A 24473-nucleotide genomic window follows, 5' to 3' on the forward strand; every position below is an offset into this window, starting at 1 on the left:
TCTCTTTTTCGGTATAACACACCAGACTTCCGCAACCTTTTTGCATTCATTTCACTATGTTTGCTTTATCACAACTAAATTCTCCAAGAACAAACCTCACGTACCAAAATGTAGATGGCAAATGACATACACACACCTATATTTGAACTTATACTGTGTGTATTAAGGCGATTTGCCGCAAAATCGCTGCAAAACCGCTGCAGGAGAGGTTGCTTGCAGCGAAACTTTTTCAGTCAACGTGAATCGCTGCAAAACCGCTGCAGGAGAGGTTGTTTGCAGCGAAACTGTTAGACTTCACGACATTGGCTTACAATTGGCTATAAGAGCGCTGCATGAGAGGTTTCTTGCAGCATAACTTTTACAGCAGCGAAAATCGCTACAATGTCGCTAAAATAGCGCTCTGCGAAACTTTAGCGTTAAAAGTAGCATGTGAAGCAAATATAGCTATAATGCAGCGCCTCGTGCTGCTTTAGGCTGCTTGGGAGTGTACTCAAACTCTTTCTTCTTTATCGGCACGACATCCTCAGGATATTAAAGCCTACCATTTCTGGCTTTTTTTAGACGATTATAAGAGATTCCAAATGAGCCAAACAACGTCACGCTGGACATGTCAATATAGTCCCCAAAAACCCTGCAATAATAGCCAACGTGTGAGAAACTCTTCTATCACGCGCAATGATAACACGTGAGAGCGGATCAGCAATATGCATACTGGAGGGGAATTTATGTCAGCTCCTGTTTTGGATGCTCTCTTGGTGTCGAAAATCTGAAAGCAGCCGGTTTTGTATGGAATTTCGTATCAGCCGACGGTACGCAGCTGATTATCTCAGTTGTGCATACACACGCTACATAAAACCACACAAGGCGATCATACCGAAGAGCAAACAGTTCCCCTCGCCTGAGTAAAATGTGGATACAGATCACACACGCTACACATAGCCACACACGGCGATCGTATCGCTCGAATGGTGAGAGCGAGATCGGCTGCCTTTGCTAAATGCGAGCACCGCGTGATAAGACTCCCAAGCGATAAGAGAGTTACGCGAATGAGAGAGGGGATTCGTTACCTTGAAGAGAGCGATGGTGTGCGTTGCAGGGTTGGCGTCGTATGTATTGACGAGTCCAGCTCGGTGTTGCTTTATTCGGGAAAAGCTATATGTGTTGACAAGTTCGGTAGAGCTATCGAATGACCGTCAAATGTTGTTGCTGGCAACGATAACTTGCCAATGACTATGTTATATTATTTTATATGAGATATTTGAGACGATTATATGAGATTCCAAACGAGCCAAACAACGTCACGCTGAACATGTCAATATAGTCCCCAAAAACCCTGCAATAATAGCCAACGTATGAGAAACTCTTCTATCACGCGCAATGATAACACGTGAGAGCGGATCAGCAATATGCATACTGGAGGGGAATTGATGTCAGCTCCTGTTTTGGATGCTCTCTTGGTGTCGGATATCCGAAAGCAGCCGGTTTTGTATGGAATTTCGTATCAGCCGACGGTACGCAGCTGATTATCTCAGTTGTGCATACCCACGCTACACAAAACCACTCAAGGCGATCATACCGAAGAGCAAACAGTTCCCCTCGCCTGAGTAAAATGTGGATACAGATCACACACGCTACACATAGCCACTCACGGCGATCGTATCGCTCGAATGGTAAGAGCGAGATCGGCTGCCGTTGCTAAATGCGAGCACCGCCTGATAAGACTCCCACGTGATAAGAGAGTTATGCGAATGAGAGAGGGGATTCTTCATCTTGAAGAGAGCGATGGTGTGCGTTGCAGGGTTGGCGTCGTATGTATTGACGAGTCCAGCTCGGTGTTGCTTTGTTCGGAAAAAGCTATATGCGTTAACAAGTTCGGTAGAGCTATCGAATGACCGTCAAATGTTGTTGCTGGCAACGATAACTTGCCAATGATTATATTATATTATTTTATATGAGATATTTGAGACGATTATATGAGATTCCAAACGAGCCAAACAACGTCACGCTGAACATGTCAATATAGTCCCCAAACCCTGCAATAATAGCCAACGTGTGAGAACCTCTTCTATCACCGGCAATGATAACACGCGTGAGCGGTTCAGCTATATGCACGCTGCAGGGACATACATTTTACCTCCTGTTTTGGATGCTCTCTTGGTGTAGGAAATCTGAAAGCAGCCGGTTTTGTATGGAATTTCGGATACGCATTTTTTCATCGACTGGTGGAGATTTAAACGCATGCGCAAGACACGAAAATAATGTGCGTGGAACGATCGACATGGTGCGGATAGAGTTCTTAAAACAGAATGTTCAAAAATAACCACGTTTATCAAATAATACACACCCATTATACTTACGTATTGTTTTATCAATATAAATACTTTCGGATGGTGCTTGTTGCGAAACGAAAATCGCGAATTTAAGAGTCGAAAGACAATAATTAATTTGCATTGCTTTATTTGTTTGTTTGTTTGTTTTTATATAACACTCTTGCCTTTACAACAAAGTATGTATGGTTTGTATGGAATTTCGTATCAGCCGGCGGAAAGTTTGAGCGAGATGAAGGATCCGCCCGCAATGATGGTCCAAGGACAATCCGTACGAAAGATGTTTTGCGGATCGATCGATCGACGCGCGACAGGAACCGATTCTTGCACCGGGACTATCATAGGAAAAGTGGACAAATGTGGTTGCAGATCATTTCAAGGGCCTCGATGCCCTCCTCCCCCCCCCCCCTTCTTCATCGTTTTTAAAATTAGATGCCCCAACTATAATTCCGCCCTGGGCCTCCAAGGGGATTGATTCTCCACTGCTTACTGTCTATCTTATACCACCCAAGAAAGGAATTAAAAAAAGACATTAATCAATGTAACTGATTTTCCTTTATTGAATACCATATATGTATCTACAAATAGATTAATTAGGTCATATGCAATACGATTAAAAAAATATTGTGACACACCACGCACTGACACAAGCACACAAAAAAGACTTTCCGGCGCAATCCGCTTCATCGTTCCTCGATGAAGTGGAGCGTTTTGTGTGCGACTTACTTTTTCCGATGAAAAGAAGCTATTAAAAAAAAACATTAAAACTAGTTCCTAGTACACAACAATGTTTGTGTGTGTGTGTGGACTGATTTCTTGATAGTAAGATTTTTTCTTCTTTTTCACTTGTATCCTTATAAGTGTTTGTGTGTGTCAGTGTATGTTTGCTAATAAACTAAACAGGAACAGAAAGCGAACGGCACTAAAACAAAAAACAAAAGGGCAAGAAATTTGGATGGTGCAGACTTATGGTCACCACATGATCTAATCACTTGTTGGAGTTTATGGTTCTCCCTTTAATAACCTAACGCGATTTAAATTATAATCAGTGTAACGTTAGTCAGTATGTTCCTTTTTCTTTTTTCGCTGTTTTTTTTTTTTGATTGAATTTACACTATTACATGGAAACAAAAATTAAACGGCACATTTATAAACTGTGCATACTGGTTAGTATGGAAGGGCTTTTCTTCTTTTTTATAAGATCTCAACAATGCTATTTTTGCGATGAGGAAAAACAATTCACAGCATCTACTCGCCCCTTTTCTGGCGCCTTTCAAATACTGCGCGTTCCTTTTGTGTGCGAGTACATTATGCAATTTCCGTATGCGTTAAACCTTCGTTTGAAAGGTTACAACCTGCGTTTAAATGCATCATGACGTGGACAATGATTGACTTTACCTCTTTGTTCCGTTTCTTAAGCCTGCGTGTGTATTAGTTCTCCGTTATTTTAATCATATTTTGGGGGTTAAAAAGAAGCAAGAAAAGAGAGAATAAAAACAAAACATAACAAGCATTTCGTTTAAGTTTACAAATAAAATTAAGAGTAGATATATATATATATATATATATATATATATATATATATATATATATATATATATATATATATATATATATATATATATATATATATATATATATATATATATATATATATATATATATATATATATATATATATATATACGTATATGTATGCATATGTATAAGGATATGCGCAGTATGCAACTACAATCAGCGCACGAGTATAGTAAATAAAATAAGCTGTGTACAAGGGTTTAGTTAGTAATCCGCTTGGTGGACATGTCTTCACACACTGTCCACACACTCCTTCACCGCCCGAGGCAGGATGGCTGTTTTTGTTCACTTGAGCGTAATGCGTACGCCTCCGTTCGGCAGCTTCTTCATCATGTTCCACACCTGTATCCGCGTCATCTTCGCGATCGAGATATCATTAATGGCAACAATCTCTTCGCCGGCACGTAACAGGCCGGATTTTTCGGCGGCACCACCTGCAATAAGAAGGGAATCAAATGGAAAGGACGTCAGTGAGAGGGACCGCATGTTTCCTTCCCCACCTTAAAAACACTTACCCATGAAGATCTTCTTGATTATCAAAGGCTTGTTGCCGGTTGGTGAATCGTAACCACCCTCGATGGAGAACCCAAGACCGGCACCGTCCTTGTTGATTTCAACCATGCGACAGCCTTCCGAGACATCCGTGGTGGAAAAGGAAGCTGTAGGGTACAAAGGAAACAACGATTAGGGTTTTTTTTACTGATACTGGTGTGGGTAACTTCTATTCAATGTGATGCTAAAGAAGGATATCCGCACACATTACAAGGAAGTGCTCTCTCTAGTACCAGAACTAAAACATCTGCAAGCGACAGGAAATCTTGGAATGCCTATATTTAAACTTAACTTACTGCTGGTATCCTCCAAATGCCTGCCTAACATTAGTTTAGTAGTAGTATTAGTAGCTGATTCTGACAATTAAAAAAGAACGATTTCGAGAAAACGGCCTAGAGGTATGCAATGAACGTTACAAGGATTTTACTTTTCTCTTATATATATATATATATATATATATATATATATATATATATATATATATATATATATATATATATATATATATATATATATATATATAATTATACATAAATAAAGTAAGCACATGTGTACGCGACAAAGGTTAGGCACAAAGAGAGAGGTTCGCTTCACGTTATGCGTTGACCCCTCAACGCAGCCGTGCTGCCAACCTGTAGTGTTTATTCTATTGAAGTTTATAAAGTCTAGTTGTGTACTAGCGGTGTTGATAATGATGATGATGATGTTACATTATAATTTCTCCACCGGGGGAGAAGACGAACGTCCTCGGTCGTCTCTTATGTGCGTTTTTGTTTTTTTTTCTTCTTTTTTTTCATATAACGTTACAATATTTAAATCTTAATATTAATCCTATCTATACCCTAACTAAAAAAAGAAAATTCACCAAAATTCACCTGTTTCCATCAGCCTTTTAATCTTTTGATTTTGCATTTATGACGCTTGATTCCTCTTATATTTTCAAATGTCTTTTCCTTAATGTTTTTTGCTTTTGTTTTATTTGCCCGTGGTTGTGTTTTCGTCCTGATATTTGGGATTACGAAAACTTCTGTTTCTTCGTTTAAAGCTGGAGCTGCTTTTTTATTCACATTTTCAATTAACTGTCGTTTTACCGTGGTGTCTAAATTTCTTTTTGCCTCCAAAAAGAGTTCGTTTGAATTTTCCAATATTTGTGCCGGGTTATGGTTTATCTGATTAAACGTTAGCTCGTTAGGTGTAAACTTAGTAGCTGAATGAATAGTATCGTTATATAATGCAACTGCTATTCTTACAATTGATTTTGTATCGCATCGTTCATATTTGTGTTTGTTCGTATTGTAGATTTCCGTTATTGTACAATGTGTCTTCTCTATTTGACCGTTAGATTCTGAGCATGAGGCGTATTTCAATGCGATACTCATCGATGCTAAATAGTTTCTTAGTTGCGTGGATCGAAAGGTTGTTTCCTGATCGGTGATTATTTCTTTTGGTATACCATACTGAGCGAAATAATGATTTAGCTTTCTCTGAACTTGTATTATGTTTTTGTTTTTGATGTGCAGCATTTGTAAATGTTTTGAGAAAGAGTCAATTAGTGACAAAAAACTGTGATTATTAATTATATAAATGTCCATGTGTATTCTTTCCAACGGTTTACTTGTCACTGGTCGGGGAGATATTTTTATGTTGTATGGTTTGCGTTCATATTTATGCACGTTACATGTTTCACAACCATTAATAAATTGCTTTACTTGCTTTTGCATGTTTGGGAAAAAATAAGCACGCCTGAGCTTCTGTTCAACTTCCGAAATCCCACGATGAGCTCTATTGTGTTCGATCGATATCAGAAGGTCTTGTCTTTCTTGATCTATTACATCCTCAACTACCGTTTTTGTCATTACGAAGTGACCTTTAACCGCGAAATTGTTTTTTAGCACATCTTGTAACATTTGCGTAAGTGGTTCTGGGACCTTAATTGCAGTTTGTCTGCCGTTGTGAAAGTTTTCTAAATGTCTCACTATGTCAATCTCGTTAAAGCCGCATTGTGTTACAGTAACTCTATTGAAATTTGCGAACGGCTTTTCCTTCACAACTGTTGCGTTGTTCTGTGTTGTGTTATTTGAGATTTTGAAAATAATTTGATTTCGGTAGTAGTTGATCGGCTTTTTTGTAATGTGAACAAAGTAATTGAACTGAATTTGTTCTGGTTGTTTTCTACTAAGCGCATCAGCTACGACATTCGTTTTCCCCTCTCTGTATTTAACATCGTACTCGTAATTTTCTAATTCCAATCGCCAACGCAATATTTTAGAATTCTTATTGGATGATTTAATGAATATTAGTGGTTTGTGATCGGTAATCAGTGTAAATTTACTGCCGTATAGGTAAGGCTTGTACTTTTCCACGGCCCATACAATGGCCAACGCTTCTTTCTCTGTGGTTGAGTATCTTGTTTCTGTTTCGTTTAGAGTTCTACTGCCGAATGCTATTGGTTTTTCTTTTCCATCTTGTATTTGAGACAGAACTGCTCCTAGGGCAAAATTACTAGCATCTGTCGTCAAAATGAATGCTTGTGTGAAATCCGGGTATGCTAATACTTGGTCTGATGAAATAATCATTTTAAGCTCTTCGAAACATTTTTTATATTCTTCATTTTCAAAATCTACTATTGATTCCTTTTTCAAATACCTGGCTAGAGGTTTGGTGATTTTAGAAAAGTCCCTAATAAATCTTCGGTAGTACCCTGCTAAACCGAGGAATTGTTTAATTTCCTTTTTAGTTGTTGGAATTTTCCAATCCAGTATTTTTTTTATCTTATCCGGGTTTGGTTTGATACCTTCGCATGTTATTACATGCCCTAGAAATTCTGTTTCCCTTCGTAAAAATTCGCATTTGTCTAACTGAATTTTTAGGTTGAACTTAGCTAAACGTTGTAGGACTTTCGATAAATTTTTCAAATGAGTCGGTAGGTCTTTACCAATTACAATTATGTCATCTAAGTAAACGAAGCAAATATTCCCTATTAGTTCGTTCAGCACGCTATTCATTGCTCGCTGAAAGGTAGCTGGAGCGTTTTTAAGCCCGAATGGCATTCTATTAAATTCATAATGTCCATTCGTGGTACTGAAGGCTGTTTTTTCCCGATGTGCAGGGTCCATCTCGATTTGATGAAACCCTGATTTTAAATCTAAAGTGGAAAAATACGTCGATTTTCCCAGGTTGTCTAAAATTTCTTCAATTTGCGGCATGGGATATTTGTCGTTAATCGTTTTATCGTTCAATTTACGGTAGTCTATTACTACTCTAACTTTTTTTATTCCTGAGGCATCCATTTTTTTGGGCACCACCCATATGGGGGATGAGTATGGACTACAAGATGGGGAAATTATGCCACTATCTAACATTTCTTTAATTTGTTCTTCTACATCGGGTTTCAAATGATGTGGGTATCTATAGCTCTTTGTGTATGTGGGTTCTCCATCTTTTGTTATGATTTTATGTTTTACTACATTAGATGCTGTTAAGTTTTCATTTGTTCGTAACAATACTTCTTGATTTTCATGTATTATTTTCAAAAGTTCGACTATTTCAAGCTCTGATAAGTGATCAGAGCGTATAATTTTTCTAATATCTTTCAATTCAAGTTTTTCCTTTGAACTCAGAGGGATTGCAGATATCGTTTCGAAATTGTTGACGTTCAAACCAAAGCGACCTAAATCATGGGGGGGTTTTGATGATTTGCTGATTATTCTAATAACCGATTTATTTTTTCTTGAACGATATAATCCTGGTTCAATTATTATTCCATCAGTCAGCTTTTGATGGCATGGAACGAACCAATCACCATTACATAGTGTATTAATGGTTACAATGTGGTGGTACACATGATCTGGAGGATGGTATTTATGAAACGAGAAAGCACAATCTCTGAAAAAAATTTTCTCATTTTTAAAATCAATTTTTGCTCCTGTTTCTGCCATGTATTCGGCCCCAATAAGTCCATCAAAAAATTTATGGAACTGTAATTCGTGATATGTCTGTGTAGGTAAGTTATTTCCTAGTAAGTTTGCTTTACCCTCCTTATTGATTTTGAATGAACCATTGATGTTGTTTATCTCTGATGTATATGATTTTAGGTTCATTTTAATGATACCTGGTCTCAAGAGGTTTTTGTTTGCACCTGAATCTATCAGTAATTTTATAATTTTACCAGATATCGTATTTTTGCACTCGATGTATGGAATGTAATTAACTAATTTGGTTCGGGATTCTCGTGACCCTCCCAAAAATTTACTAACAGTTCTTCATCTTCTGAGTTGGAAATTATTTCATTGTTATGAAGTATTCCTTTGTTACGAGTTAATCTGCTCTTAGTTGATTCAACTTCCATTGGTTCTGTTTTGTTTGTATCCATTCTAGATTTGAAGTTTGGTAAACCATGTGCTTTTATCGTTTTATCACTTGAAGTGTTATTGGCCCTGATTGGACCTGTAGTTGTATGAAAATTCCTATTACTTTCTTTAGAAGTAAATTTACAGAGGAAAGCATGTGCTTCCTCAATACTTTTAGGGCGAGCAGCTTGTGCGTACCCAAAATACGGAGTTTTTAATCCACTTATGTACGCCGCTAGACTGTATTCGTCTATAAACTCATTTATTGTGTCCCAGTGAGCGTTGTACTTTGCATTTTGTTTTGCTAAGGATTTTATATTGAACACAATTTGCTTTGTTTTTTTATAGTGTTCCTCAATACTACCTTCCATGCGATTATGCCACAATTGACAATTGTATGATGAAAGTTCTTTCTTATCACCCAATGCTTCGGTCAGTATTTCTCGAATTTCGCTAAAGTTCGAGGGGTTTCCATTCACGCACAATATGTCCTTCGCGTATCCTTCTATTTTATTAACTACAGCGGTGAAATACATTCGAAAAATGTGTGGTGGCACAACATTTTCAAAAATGCCAAGCGTTTCTTCTGCTGTATTTAACCAACAAGGTAATTGTTTTTTATTACCATTGAATACAGGCAGCATTTTAATAGGATCTGGAATTTTAAACATGCTTCCGAAATCACTAAATTGTGCTGAATTTGTCCTAGGGGGATCTGTATTTAGAGCAGGTGTGATGTTATTTAACAACACCTCATGTTGTTCTAATTTTTCACCTATCTGGCAAATCACACCAGTCAGGTTTTTTATCTGTTCGGTAAGCTCTTTTACATCTGCCATTTTGCTATCTAGCGTAAGGTTTTCGAAGAGTAGAGTAATTGGCTCGTATGACAATGATCCCAGAGATAATTCTTCTGAAGAATTGTCGGAAATAGTCGCTTCTGACTTGTTTTTTCTCCACATAAGGAGCGAACAGTTGATCTGTTCGGCTCTTTGTTCACTTTTGTACGCTCATAAAAAGCGTTAATAAAAGTTCACCTTACCTCGTGGTACACTTGTAATATGTGCGTGAGGTCGTTGACGTCTGGATACGGAGCGGCGGTATCACAAATCGCCCTAGTTTTGAAAAATCGCTAGGAGACGGAACAAATTCCGGATACACTTATTGTGAGATTTTCACTTCTCTTCACTTGCACTGTTTTACTTCCGTTTTAAAACCAAACGACTACCGGCTGCGCCAATTATACATAAATAAAGTAAGCACATGTGTACGCGACAAAGGTTAGGCACAAAGAGAGAGGTTCGCTTCACGTTATGCGTTGACCCCTCAACGCAGCCGTGCTGCCAACCTGTAGTGTTTATTCTATTGAAGTTTATAAAGTCTAGTTGTGTACTAGCGGTGTTGATAATGATGATGATGATGTTACATTATAATTATATATATATATATATATATATATATATATATATTTGTATGCGCTAAGGAAAACCATTTTTTACGATATACGAGCAATTTCGATTTAATATTACTACAACGCCTTCTTTGATTTTCTCACCAAAGGTACAGTTAAAGTTTTTATAGTATACAGGTAGATGCATATAGACTAAATTGACAAATTGACCTTGGGAACGTTTTCAACAGTTAGATGAAAAAATGTTTTTCATCCTACGTTGCTACTTAGAGGCGAATCGTCCGAAGAACGGACTAATCGGTCATTTAGAAGTCCGAACTTCAAGTGACAACGTTACCAACAACCATTGGCGGATTCTACGGCATTCGATGTTGGGTCGCTTAAGGCTCCGTCGTCAAGGGGGGCAAGATAAAGTGTAAAATTTGCCTCTATTCGAGTAAGGTAAGATAGAAAAGGGGTCCCTTGAGGGTTAACGAGCATCCCTCAACTGGTGGGCGCCAATTACTATGCCACTCATGGCCTTCAAGTTGTTGAATCCGTCACACTAGCTATGTATTGTGCGTATTTTGTTAGTTAATTTTTGTAAACACTTTTTCATCTAAATATCCAATCAAGCTCAAAACGACAAATTAGAACTGTGGTATGCATTGATCTATATAGTATATACATTGGGTACAGTTTCAAGCGATGACGATATCATTAAAACGTGTGGGTTTTAGAACAATTTCAGTCTAAAATCGTTGCCAATGTTACCGGGATTACAACAATGTAGTTAGAACAGTCTTCTACCCGGGGATATCATAAAGTTTTTTACAGTTTCTCAGGGATTTGTACGTATTTCACTCCAGTTTTCCGAAAATATTAGATCCATAAGCTGGACCTACAATCCAGCATCGATTAAGTAAATATAAAGAAGGTCAAAAATGCTATTCCAAGAACCATGAGGTATCAAATATCAAGCGGAAGAGAGAGAGAGAGAGAATGATTGCAATATGATTTTATTCATATTCTATGACAATGCCAATGTAACATCATTATCGGCTTGCAAACTTGCAAAAATTGTGACAATCGAAACACAATACTCCACCACAATACTGTACCGAAACATGCACGGAAGTGAAAACAAGCCTAGATTCTATTCTAGCATCTAGCGGTGTGATAATTTACAGAAAGATGAAAAAACTTAAAATTCTTGAGGTCGAAAATCTCATTGAAGATATAGAATACATGAATATTTTAAAGTAATAGGGAACATAGAAGTTTGAGCATAGAAGGTAGTGCATTGGTGGCGGCGCCGGACTTCACAAGACTGTGAACTAAGGAAAATCCCCATCCGGACCAATCTCCCGTATGCAGAACTGGCTATCCGGGTACGGATAAATAAAGTAAAAACAAACAGATATGGTAGACATAGGACCTGGGGATGACGTGCCAATAAAGAAGAAAACGTTTTAGTACACTGCATAGTTCTCTGGCGTAGCCGTGTAACCGGGCCGATATAACTAATATTCTGAAACATTCTCTATAGATAATAATTAAGATTCTTGTGTTTTGGAATATGCTACATTGCAGCGACACAGTCGACAAAGCATCTATATACTAGTTTTTCTTTGCGTATCTTGTCTGTACAAGATAAATGCAGGAGTTTATTGCGGCAGGCCGCTATTAAGGATTTGTTCACTTGAGCGTAATGCGTACGCCTCCTCTCGGCAGCTTCTTCATCATGTTCCACACCTGTATCCGCGTCATCTTCGCGAACGAGATATCATTAATGACAACATTTTGTTTTTATTTGGGTTCTTAGGAATCCTAATTTAGAAAAATTTCTGAATATTCAAGCTATGCTACTCCCATTTCCCAACCTTCGTCCTGTGCAAGTACTACTTTGGGTAGCCACGTGGAGGAGGAGCCACTCGTTTAGGAGTTGAATGCCCTGTTCTAGCCGAGAACGTCGCTTCCGACGAGCCGTATCGTCACTTCAACTGCAGTTATGCCACAGTCAGTGTCTTTTTACGCTCTAACCTGAGTGCAGAAGTTACCTGGAGAGCCTCTGAAATGGTGAAAGCGAATGGTGGAAGCTCCACACCCGTCATCCCAGCTCCATCTGGAGGTCCACACAGATCTGACTTCCGATCGTTACAGACAGAATTGTATTATCCCGCTCGCAAGCCTTATCCTTGTCTGTTCTGAGGTCTATTACACACTTTTTACCTGAACATGCAAACATTTTCTATGTAAACTTATAATTTCCTCAACCTTTTCTTTGATATTTCTTAACATTGTTATCTAATATCAAATTTCATTGGGATGATAGTCAACCGAAAAAGATCCGCAATGGCACATGATTCCTGCAAAGTAATTACGTACCATTGTCAGTAGCATTGCTAGAGGAACATTTGGACACATCATCTGCCGACAGCAGACCATCCTCGGATGCGGTACCATCGAATACACTTTCAGCTGCAATTAAATACATAAAGACGCACAGGGTAAGTGTTGACTATTGCATCCTTGCAGCCAGCGGAATCAGCGCAATGCTTACCTTCATTCGATGCCACATCCAGGTGATCGAGATCCAACGAACGGGACGCTTTATGTTGGATCTTAAGCTTGCGTTCGTATTCCGTAGCGATTTCACTCTTCTCCGCCAGCGAGCTAAGCGACCCCATCGAGGGTCGCTTTAGCTTCGTTAGCGTATCGAGCACGAGCGATTTGGATCGTGTGATAACCATGACCACTTCTGGTCGTGGTGTCTATAAGAAATGGCAAAAAGCTATGGTTAGTCAAGGCTCAACCTTCGCAAATCTGTGTGGTTAACTCACCTTAAGTACGCTGAGTGACTCGCGATGGGTGAGGCCTCGCATGCTGAGACCATTGATCGAAAGGATACGATCGCCCTTCTTCAACCGCCCGTCCCGATCCGCGGGTGAGTTGGTGAGAATCTTGTGGATCTGTACAATATATTGAAGGGATATAATTGTATGTTAGATGCATTACATACAGACACGATACAGATATCGCAAGAATGATGATGATTGCAGATTTCGGGTATCGTTAGTACTTACCGTAATTTCCTTTGCCTCATAGTCAGAACCTCCGGCAAGTGTAATACCGATGCTACTTTCGGGTGTTTCACGCTGCAGCACAACCACAAAAGCTTCCGGCGTTGCCAGCGGTGGATCTGCCTCTTCAATGATTAGCTGCAGGTCTTGCGGTGTGATCAAACTGTGACTGCTGCCAAGTGACGAGAAGCTGCCGTAGTCTGACGGTGTGCTCTGCAGCGTTTGGGATGAACCGGTACAGTTCGGGACGACACTTCCCAATCCGAGACTGTTAGTTTGCAGCGAGGACACTCCAGACGACGAGGACGCCAACGAGTCCCAGGACGAGAACCGATCGTGACCGTTCGTGTGATGGGTGTTGGTTTTTGGTGTGGCATGTACCGGTGGTGATGTGGCCGTCGGTACGGCAGGCGTCATCGGTGTTACCGGTGTCGGTGCAATTGTGTGCTCCTTCGGTGTTTGTTTCACCGGCGTCGGGATGACGGTACTGTTGGCAGACTTCGATTCGAATGATTTACGAATTTCCGCCAAATTGAGCTTCTTCGTTTCAACCGACGAACGTAACTCGCGCCGTACCGGCACGGGCACGGCTGGTTCCGTCAGCACCGTACGGGCTAAGCTGGGTGGTGCTGGTTTCTTCTCGGTACGCAACCCACCAACCGTGGCGACGGTGACCGTTTCGGGTTCCTTGTGGGAGATGGTACGGGCAGCCTCGTGACGTACCCATTTGGCAAGATCCGACATTGAACCACCGTTCGGTGCATCGTGAGAGATCTTCCTCGAATGCTGGTCGGGTACGACGGCCGACAAGGGTTTCTCAACCGTTGGGAGCGGTATCGCGGATGCAACGATCGGTTCCTCAACGACGGCGTTATCCTCCAGATCGGAAACGACCTCCACGTACGACGCAACCTTAATCACCTTATCGACAATGCTATCCACACTGTCTACCACCTTGTAGTGGGTCAGTTCCGGCTTCTTTTCCGGCTCGTAACCAATCGATTTACCACCGGAGGTGAGTGAACCGTTCGTAAGCGAGCTTCGGGGTTTGGCTTTAGATTTGCGGCGTTCGTCCTCCTCGTACCCGTCGGTACTGTCACCGTCTTCGTACCGTTTCGATTTCGCTCCATTGCCGAATGTACCGACATCTTCAATCTTAAGATCACCGCCCCGTCCATTACGACACTTGGCGGAGGCGAGCACATTCTTGCGGTTCATAGACGCCTCGGACGAGGACGATTTGGAGAGCTTTCGACTAATGTCGACGGTCGGTGTACTGCCGACCGAGCTGCAACTAGCCTGCGAACCGGAGCTGGACGTGAGCGTCGAGTTGGAACTCGTGATGGACGTGTTCGTCTCCGAGCTGAGTGTACGGGTGAGTGCGTACTTCTCGACCGGGGCTACTGGTGCAACGGGCGATACCGGTGGTGAGGACACGCGCGAACTCAACACCGAATCACTGTCATCGCTTTCGTCCTCCGTGCTGCGCAAACAGTCCGTTGATCCACTTTTCGGTGGATAGACGAGTGACGTCCGGGGTGGCTTCACCGGTGGCATTGGTGGCAGTGGCTTCCGGAACGTTGGCACCATCTCCGACTCCGATTCAGACTGCTTCGAATCGGTCGCGGCCTGCAAACGTGTGCTGGACGAACGGAACGTCCCGTCCTGACCATTGCTCGATCTAAGGGCAACCGTCGGCGATGGACCGGTCACCGAACTGAGACTCGATTTCGGTGGCATCGGAAGTGTGCTGGTTTTGCGGCTGTAAGAAAGTGCCACCGCTGGTGGTTCAACGGCCGGTTTGGAAATGACACCGGATGATAGGATAATTTCCGAGTCCTTGCTCTTGATGATCGGCAGCCCGATAATGCGGGCCTCGGGCAACGCTTCCGTCTCCGGTACCTTCTCCGGGATGACGAGTCCGCGCAGTTTCGACATTGACTTTTTGCGCTGCTCCAGCAGGTTCGAGATGGATGACTTCCAGCGCTCGTCCGTGCCCGTCGCACCGTTGTTGGCGATAGTAGACGCTACGAGCGAGCTGGTGCTACCGAGGTTTCCGGGTGTGTTCGCGATTGTCGCTAAGCTGTGTCCGTTCGAGTAGCCGGAGAAGCTTGTCGTGCGGGCGAGAACTTTCGTACCATCCACACCACCATTGGAGCTGAGCGGTTTGACCGTTTCGGTTCGATTCAACGGGTTCAGATTCTCCACACTGTATGCCTTCCCCAGCACGACCGGTTTTGATGTTTCCAGGCTAAACTTGGCTTTGTACGGCGTTTCACTGGTGGTGGACGCTGTCATCGTTACGCCCCGATCTACCTCATCCAGATGCTCGACACTGTGCGCTTTCTTGCGCAGCGTTGCGTACGTTTCGATCGCTTCGATCGCCTTCTTCGAGGTCGAAATGTCCCGCGTCGATCCGAGCAAGTTTTCCGAGCTCTTGGTGAAATCTTTGCTAAACTTCCGTGCGGCCGTTAACGGTGCTGTGTGCTGTGGGACCGGTGGTACGGCACCTTCGGCATCTGCCGCACTCGAGAACATTGCAATCTTGTCCCGTACGCTCTTTTCCGACTTTTCATCCTTACGCCAGTTTGAGCCGACCAGCGTGATCCTGCCCGTGGTTTGTGGTAGTGGTGGAGGTTTGCCATGTTGGTGATGATCGGGCACATCCACCGATCGACGGCGCTGCTCGAACACACTCTGCAGCGATTGGTACGCTTGCGGTAGCTCCTTTCGACTGAGCATCGACTCAGCGATCGAGGAACTGCGGGTTGGGAACGGTGGTGGTTTACGGAAGCCGTCCCCGGTGGACGTGTGTGACATCTTGCGGGGCACTGGTGGTGGATGACTTTTAGGCAGATCGGGTAGATCATCATTGAAACTGGAAAAGAAAAAGAAAAGGGCCTTTTATTGAAAACAACCAAATGTTACTACAAATCCATTACCGCACCTGGAATGTTTGTCGTTCGATTTGGCGAGTACTGGGGCCGTAATGCCACCGTTCATAATCGTCATCGCGGCCACCGGCCCCGTACTCGGGATGGCAACGTTCCCGTTGACACTGGTGCTGCTGCCGTTCGGTACGGCCGTCGTCGTCGTCGTGTTGGCAGCGGAAGGTTCGGTAAAGTTTGGCGGGAACTCATGCCCATCCGGTGGTAGTCGTGAGAATGCCGGTGGCGCTACTTTGCCACCATTCGTTGCTGCTGTGGATGCGATGGCGGACGGTGCCGGTATGAGCTGATGCACGGTGCTGGCAATGGCGGTCACGGTGGTTGTCGTCGTCACTACATTATTCATCGAGTCCATGCTCGTGACACTGCCCGGGGCGGTCCGTTTGTCTGCGTCAGGGTGGGTGTTGATGGGAGGATTGCTGGCGTAGGCGGTGCCTTCGCTGCTATCGGTGCCTGCCGTTAGCCCGGACGAAGCGATGTGGCTGGACTCTGGAATGGACGTAAAGCGAACGACAAAATTTCATTAGAATGTGGCGGTATGCACTTAAAATATTAAACATCCCTCAATAAGATTATGCAATCGTTCTCGCATGATGAATTGGTTGTTCCGTCAGGAACCTTTCCAGGCTGTAAAAACGGATTCAAATGATGTGGACTAGACTTTTTGTCAAATCTTGGAATGTTATTTCAATTGATTGTGTATTAAAAAATCATGGATAAATCCAATCCAGTAAAAATATTTTGATAATATTGTTATTAAATTTATCCAATATTTTTGCTACAAAAGAATTCGTTCGCTGTTTTTTTTTCGAAAATGGAAACTTTATGCTAATTCGGCAATACATTCATTACTAAAAAATATTTTCCTATGTGAATTACTGCTTCAGAGCATGGTAATCGCATTTTTCCACTGAAACACGATGACTTTGGGTATTAATTTGTTAGACCATTCGGATCGTTTTGTTCATATTTAAGTATTGAAGCAAAATTCCCTGCAAAAAAGCACTTTTTTCGGTACAAATGTTGACATACTCTAGGGACTCTCAGGTACTATGTTGTTGAATACAACACACACACACACTCCAGCAAAAACAGCTCCACAATGACAGTATTACCAAGTAGCAAAAATAGTAAAATAAATCAGTAACGACGTCTATACAGAAACTGCACGAACTCATCGATACTCCTAATATTTTCCAGTTAAATTGTCAAATATGCACAATTAGCATTCTCTTGATGATGTGTTTAAACTTTTGAAAATATTTGTTCAAATGGTATTAATTAACGTTTGTGTTTTCTTTTAATAGTTTTTTTTTTATGTATGCTCACTTCACTTCATTCATTCATTTCATTTATTCACTTTAAAAAGAATGTTAAATACGGTTTTGATTTGTTTAATGATTTTAAGTCATTGATTTGTTTAGTTACTTGTTTATTTTATCAAATAAATATTGTAATTTGTTTTGTCAGTTTTTGATGAATTTTTAAAATATTGAATGTAATAAAATAGATTCATTGCAGTTTGTTCCAACCAATGCCCAACCAATAGTCATGTTAAATGCATTTGATAATGTTAAAACCCACGAAACTGCGGATGTATTTTTTGGCATTAACGAATAAGACTGAGATAATAAAACCTCATTTCTACTCATTCTCTTCCTCATTCTCCATCATTTCTACCCCGTCCAAACATTGACGCGTGTTTAAAGTAACGACAAAGTACCGTTTTGATTTGTTCTGTTATTTTTCTTAAATTCAATACCGAACGCATCCGATTTACGCAGAGCAGCACAAATCACGCCAATGATAAATGTCGTCGGTGCGATAAATTATCTGCCAAATCGCTGGAACACCCGTAAACAATGCCGCGCCACAGGACTAACGGGGGACATTGCGGTTCCGCTGTTTATCGCACACACAAATACACCACACACATTCCTTCCGGAGCAAGCAAACAAAATCATCAAAACATTGTGATGTTTTTTTTTTTTGTACGCCACTGGTGCTATTTGTTTCAACCCGGCAACTTCACGGTCACCCTTCGGCCTTTCGTTCGAATTGCACCCCTCGTGTTGGCGTAAAGGTTAAGTAGTTCGCGCGCCGTAAATTGCTCATGCATGACTCAAATGTGCCGGCAAATGCGAAGCACGGAATGCGTACCAGCAATGCTGCTTGCCCGACAATCGCCGGCTCCGTCGTGGATGGGTGTGGCGGATACTCCACACAACCCAGCGCCAACGCTGAATCGGTGGTCCGGATGTCAATTTTCGGTTATAAATTGTTGAACCCAGTCAATCGAACGGGGCGCGCGTCCTCGAGTAGAAACTGCAAGCTGATGATGTACGTTTATTGACAGTTATGCGACGAATGGGGCGGCAACGCCGTGTATGGTGAATTACAGCAGATCACATCCGTTCCGGTTAGGAGAGGAAGCCGAACACACACCCAAACACACCGAAAGAGGAGACATAAAGACGCCTTTCCAGTGGGGTTGATTGTAGGGGAAGATCGCCTCAATTCGGTCCTGACCGATCGGCCCTTTTCGCTTTGATCAATTATCGGTGTCTAATAATGGACATCGTCCCCATGCCGAAGCGAAGAACGATCGATCTTCCAGCATCCCGGAACCTTAGACTAGAATAGCAAAGTGTGCGTTCGCTTCTTGCCCACGTTGTCGATAAATAAATCAATAATTGTTTCAATCAACTTCCTCCGCTTCTCGGCACAGCCCTCACGCGTGCAGAAGTAATCGATGGAAAAGTCAAAGTTGGGGTTTGGGGTTTGGGAAAGATGGGGTATCTTGGGGTAAATGTTTTCCCGCTCGGTACACGAATCACAACTACCGTGCAGATATTTCCTCTCCATCAAGATCAAGGTATTTTTCACCGCTGGAATGTTGGGCCTGTGAGAACTATTATCTCAAGATATCTGCCCTTCCACCCTGCCCCGCCACTAAAACATCCATTTGTTTCAATCATTTCCATGGCGATAGATCCCGCTTACTTCCGCCACTGTTGCGTTCAAGCGTGCCCGTGGTGGATCTATGTGGGTCATAACGGACGCCACCCTCCACGTTCTTAAACGAAACGTGACCCTCGGGCGGGGTCACTCGGTCGGGTTTTATTAATCGTTTGCGACGAAAAGAAGAAACCATTATTTCCTTGTTCAGTGCATCATCGCTAGAGAGCATCCGGGAGTTGTGTAATATTCATTACGGAACGGATTTATCGACGGTAATTTTGGACCATGGTCTATGGGACCATTGTTTGTCTCCTATTGTAAATGTGTGTGTGTGTGTTTTTTTTTTGTTTCAGAATGACTTGTTTCATCTTTTTTCTTGTTTTATTATAATTAATTAGTGTGGGTGTTCATGCGCAACAGCTGTAAACCCCCGGCATGCTCATTTGCATGTAGCCAAACGAAGCAGTTCAGTTGGATGGAGCGAATCAACCAGTTTTATGGAAACTACATAGCTTTGTTATCTTCAATGGATGCATTCTGGTGATAAAAATCATTAATAAGCATGATTCGTTTGATGTGTGAGATAATTAAAGTATTGTTAAAATAACCTTCTCTCTATGGGTAGCCGACAACTACAACTGATTCTATGTTTATGTATAATAATTTTGAATGAGCTGATATTCGTGTTTATAGAACAAAAAAAACGTGTAGAAATAAGATTTGTTTTCCAACTACAATGCATTGTAATAATATTTTAGCTTTTGAGCAATTTATAGGTCGAAATTTAGTCAAACTGCGCCTTAAGTATGGAAACTTGAAGAAATACATTCAAATATATTATTTTTTAACCAAGTTAAAATTTACTTAATAAAACTGCGAAATTTCCACAAATTGGTTGAAACATGGTTGAAAATATTAAAGATCTTTACTAGAACTCAATAGACTACATTGTACCAGTAATTGCATACTTTCAGGCTTACTTCGATGAAGAGGATCCCTTTACGGAATTTGCGTAAAGGAGCGTTATGGCTTTAATAAAATAGAAAAATAAGGCTGATTCAAAGAATTAAAGTTCTAATCAAAGCACATTTTGCACCTAAAATGTGGTACCGTAAAGTTTCAATGTCCTGCTGTTTGCCCAATATTAAGCTGGCGGGCACACCTCGACGATATGGGTGAAGCCAAAACTTTCCAGAACTGTGCCAATGTAACGTAACACAACTGCCCGCATAAGGAAAAAACTGTGGTTTATTTTTTTTTTGGCAGTGCGTTGTAGTTGGAACATGATTTACCACCGCGAGATATGCAAACTGGTTCTTCCGGTCGGGTTCAAGCTTACGCAGGTCAGCCCAAACGAACGGGAGCGTGTGAAACGGTGGAAGCAACTGAACGGAATGAATCCTACCTAGTGTCCTCAGAATGGTATTGAGACAACAACGACAAAAAAAAGTACAAAGACAGAAATGGCAAGCAATAAAAGAAACTTAAATTCGAAACGGTAAAACAACACCGCTTGGACCAATATTAATCCGCGCGATGCATCATCCGGGGTGAGATCCTGTCCGGTGGTTCGATTGTCAAGCGCGACATCCACCTAAACCGGCACGGGCTGAGATAAACGTCGCGACAGACCCGGGGTGACTTTGTCTTTCTGTGCTGTTGATCGTCTCCGCGCAAAACGCCACATGAATGGGGCTTGTACACCTGAGAGTGTCGGATGTCGGAAGGGAGGGTTAAACATGTAATAATGTTGCAGGCCAGTCTTGTCCACGGTGCAGCAAATGGCCAATCAAAAGGGCGAGATCGAGACTCCACCACGAAGAACCTCGCGGGCTGGTACCGGGCATCACAACAAACACCTCCGTTACACCATTTCTAGATGAAGGTGCGACTCCGCGTTCTACGATCCCACTTGCACGATAGCCATTTGTGGAATTGTATCTAATTTCTGCGTCTTGCTTTGGTGGCAGTACTGATGTGTGTCGCTGCAAATGGAGTACGTACAGGCGCACCGACACGAACGCGAACCCCTATTTTGGGCTCAGAAGTCAAAACCTTCCAGGTGCACGGCATCTTTAACCTCACGCTCACGTGAACCACGCAGAGGAGACGACTACGCTCATATGGCAATCCACCTTCTTATGTAATCCGGTTCTGGACCAAGTTTTTCCGCTCTCTCTCTCTCTCTCTCTCTCTCGCTCTGTGTGATGTCTGCTGGTCAGCAACCTATGCCCTGTATTGCAGATGACTGCAGGAAAATCTCGCAGAGTTGATGCATTCCGTTTGCGTTGCTTGTGGTACGCCAAGTGGGATCCACAAGCGGAAGTTTGTGCAGTGTCCCCAGCGATCCCCATCCGGTGCACGCGCCCACAACACAGCTGTCCCAAAAACCCCTGCCGGCCATGTTGCAATGTGTGTATGTTGTAGCCCATTTTTGCTGGAAAATGTTCTTCACCCTTTTCATCGTTCTACAGTACTAACACCGGCCGGTGGCGGGTTGTTCTGTTATTTTTAATCTAGAAAATGCAGCTCCAGCACGAAACGAAGGTGTGTGCGCGTGTTAACGTGCGCGTTGTTGATTCCGGACGGTCTGCAACTCGTGTTAGCTTTTTTTTTTTCGTTTGTTTCAGCGTTCGGTTTTCCAACGAGCATAAATAAACGGCCGATCGGTCGGTGGATTCGCGCGCCCAGCCCGGCAGGAGACCAAATTCCCGCCGAACGGTGTTTGGAGTCCTCAGAGATTCTGCCACGCGAAGGTTCTCGTTACGAAAGGAATGGGGCGCGTGTGTGCGAGAAATCCCCACACTGTTGCCAGCTTTCTTCACCGCCCTCCATCCACAGGCCAGTCGCACGAATCGGGTTCCAAATGTGCCGGCAAAAACCTCGCTTTTCTCGATACGATTATGGTAGATCAGAGATCAGGTTGAGGAAGGTACGAACAAACAGCGAACAAAACGGACGGGAAAAGCGCAACAACAACAACAACAACAACAAAACACGTGAAACCGGGTTCATTGACACGGGTTGTGGTGGTGTGTGGCGAACACATTTGGCAAACGCGATACGATTTTATGCTTTCTCGTGAGCGTGGGGGAAAAGTTAGAACGAGGTACTTTAAAATATTATTTTATGCATTTTAACGATGCTATGTTGTGAGAACCTATCAATATGTTTTTCTGTCTGCTCGTTTTTACTCCTTTTTATAGGACGCATTATAGCAAAAACATCATCAGAATTTCTTTTCTCCGCCAAACTATTAAAAAACTAGCTGATTGGAACTTGTGTTTGCATGACGTCCTCAAATAATCTTTTTTCTAACCCAATTGTCACGATCAACAACGACACGTCGCGCTATCACTCGTGCCGTCCTGCTTCCTTGCGGTTACAACTTTGCAAGCGCTAAGCTTAAGCTTGACGGTCCGGGTTCAGCTTAATCTAGCTCAGAACAAGCCGGAACAGTTACCGCTACCATTACGGCTGGACTTTCTAGCACATATCCGTATATCCGTAAAGGTTTAGATTGGTAACAACCAAAATGTATGCCAGTTGCTAGTTGTATCTTCGGTTCATCACCGAATTCAACGTCATTGCCAAAAGTGGGTCACCAGTGACGATTTTTGTCCGTTTTCCGCTGATTTATGGGTTCGCTAAAGCGCAACCCCAGCGCGCCGGTCACACAAATACCAAATTTGTCTGCTGTCTGGAATAGACGCTGGGAATTTTCTTCTCCGTTACGGGAATTCAAGAAAAAAAAAAACGTGACAAGAATGGAGGCCATGGAGGTCGCATTGCTGCGTGGGGTTTTCAAATCATTCCCCTCAAAAATGTGGTACTTCTTCGCGAGAGTTTGCTATCCTAATAATGATGAAATACAATCAGTGCGCGTAGTGTGATGATGATTGGTACCAAGAAACAACCGTCACTAAATGAGAGCTTTTGTTTTCGGGGTGATGAGCAGGCCCATAAGTAATGCTGCATCGGTGTGTTAACATAATGGAAAAGATAATAGTATGTTGTACGACCGTTAAAGTTAAAGCATTGACAACAATGACCATTACGGTTAAAGCCAAGGGTAGTTTTGATAAGTTTTATTGCATTATTTTTCCCCTCTTACGGGGGAAGCGGATGAGCGGGTTAATGGTGGGATATTTGTTTATAGAAGAATAAGCTTTTTAACCTTTTTTTTTTCGTCTCTATTAACAACTGACATGTTGACTTATGCATTTAATGCATTAGCGAGGAAGTGTTACAGCATTACAATACTTTGTCGATTATGAAATGGTTTAATTATAATTATAATTATGGCTGGTTTGACCTAACTAAAAATAATTATAAAGTATATTGTTCGAACATTAGTGTATTCAAAAAAAAAATGGGATTGTAAGTGAAAGACTAATGTTCAATAAACTATTTTCTTCTGTTAGTTTGTTAATGTACTCGGTTATTACCCCGGTATTTCGATCAGGCAATTTTTTAAATTACGATTCCAGAGATATAGAGAAAGAGAGAGAGAGAGAGAGAGAGAGAGAGAGAGAGAGAGAGAGAGAGAGAGAGAGAGAAAGAGAAAGAATAAAATTCCAGCACACCAAACACACCAGTTGGAATGTGTTTATGAACGATAAGACAAAGCAACAAATCTTCCATTGGAGTTTCACTTTTTCTGCTTTTTCAAATCGTGCAATGTTTTATGACCCAGTCATACGATGATCTGCGAACGTTCAGACTCTTGCTTATCTTGCCGCATATGCGCACGTCCGCACGCCTTCCGATAATCGATCGAACACACCCGCTAACGGAATGGAAATAGGATCAAAATCGTGATTGTTTTGGCACAAATCGACAACAAACCGGGTTGAAAGAGATGGTAGAGATAATTGCGCACACTGATGTCCGATTTCCTGACAATCCATTCCAACCCACTTTGCGAGCCCTTCCTTACGAGGGAGGGAGGGGGGGCAGGGGGGTTTGGCTTGATTGGCTCAAAACCCGGCCGAGAGTGAAACGAACCGATCGAGAGATGCCGATCGAAACGGAAGCTTTCTTTCCGGGCACGGGTTGGCTTTCCGGTCAGGACGCCCTTGAACTTGCCTGGCCCAGGCAAAAGCACCTGACGTTATACATCCACACTCCCCGAAGGTGAATATGCCCGGTGGCATTTTAGCTTCGAGCACGAACAAGTTTATTAGCCGGCCTGATTAGGCCGCCTCCTCGGCAATGGACTAATTGGGTTGGAAATTGTCCAAATATTTTACCCATTCTGCGCTTCCCACTACTGCCCGGATGAG

General features: G+C 42.3%; 1 protein-coding gene across 1 annotated transcript in view; it reads right to left on the reverse strand.

Moving 5' to 3' along the window:
- Positions 1 to 4026: 4026 nt before the first annotated feature.
- The window catches only part of LOC128298805 (uncharacterized), a 210466-nt gene continuing 190019 nt past the window's right edge, over positions 4027 to 24473 (reverse strand). The window contains exons 6-12 of the mRNA XM_053034595.1: positions 16227 to 16716; positions 13283 to 16157; positions 13040 to 13168; positions 12760 to 12970; positions 12585 to 12677; positions 4421 to 4564; positions 4027 to 4339 (exon numbers count right to left, since the gene is read on the reverse strand). Of these exons, the coding sequence (XP_052890555.1) occupies positions 4191 to 4339; positions 4421 to 4564; positions 12585 to 12677; positions 12760 to 12970; positions 13040 to 13168; positions 13283 to 16157; positions 16227 to 16716 (4091 nt within the window). The 3' untranslated portion in view covers positions 4027 to 4190. The remainder of the gene's footprint in view (positions 4340 to 4420; positions 4565 to 12584; positions 12678 to 12759; positions 12971 to 13039; positions 13169 to 13282; positions 16158 to 16226; positions 16717 to 24473) is intronic.

The sequence above is a fragment of the Anopheles moucheti genome, chromosome 2, assembly GCF_943734755.1.
Source record: "Anopheles moucheti chromosome 2, idAnoMoucSN_F20_07, whole genome shotgun sequence".
NCBI classification, from domain to species: Eukaryota; Metazoa; Arthropoda; class Insecta; order Diptera; family Culicidae; genus Anopheles; species Anopheles moucheti.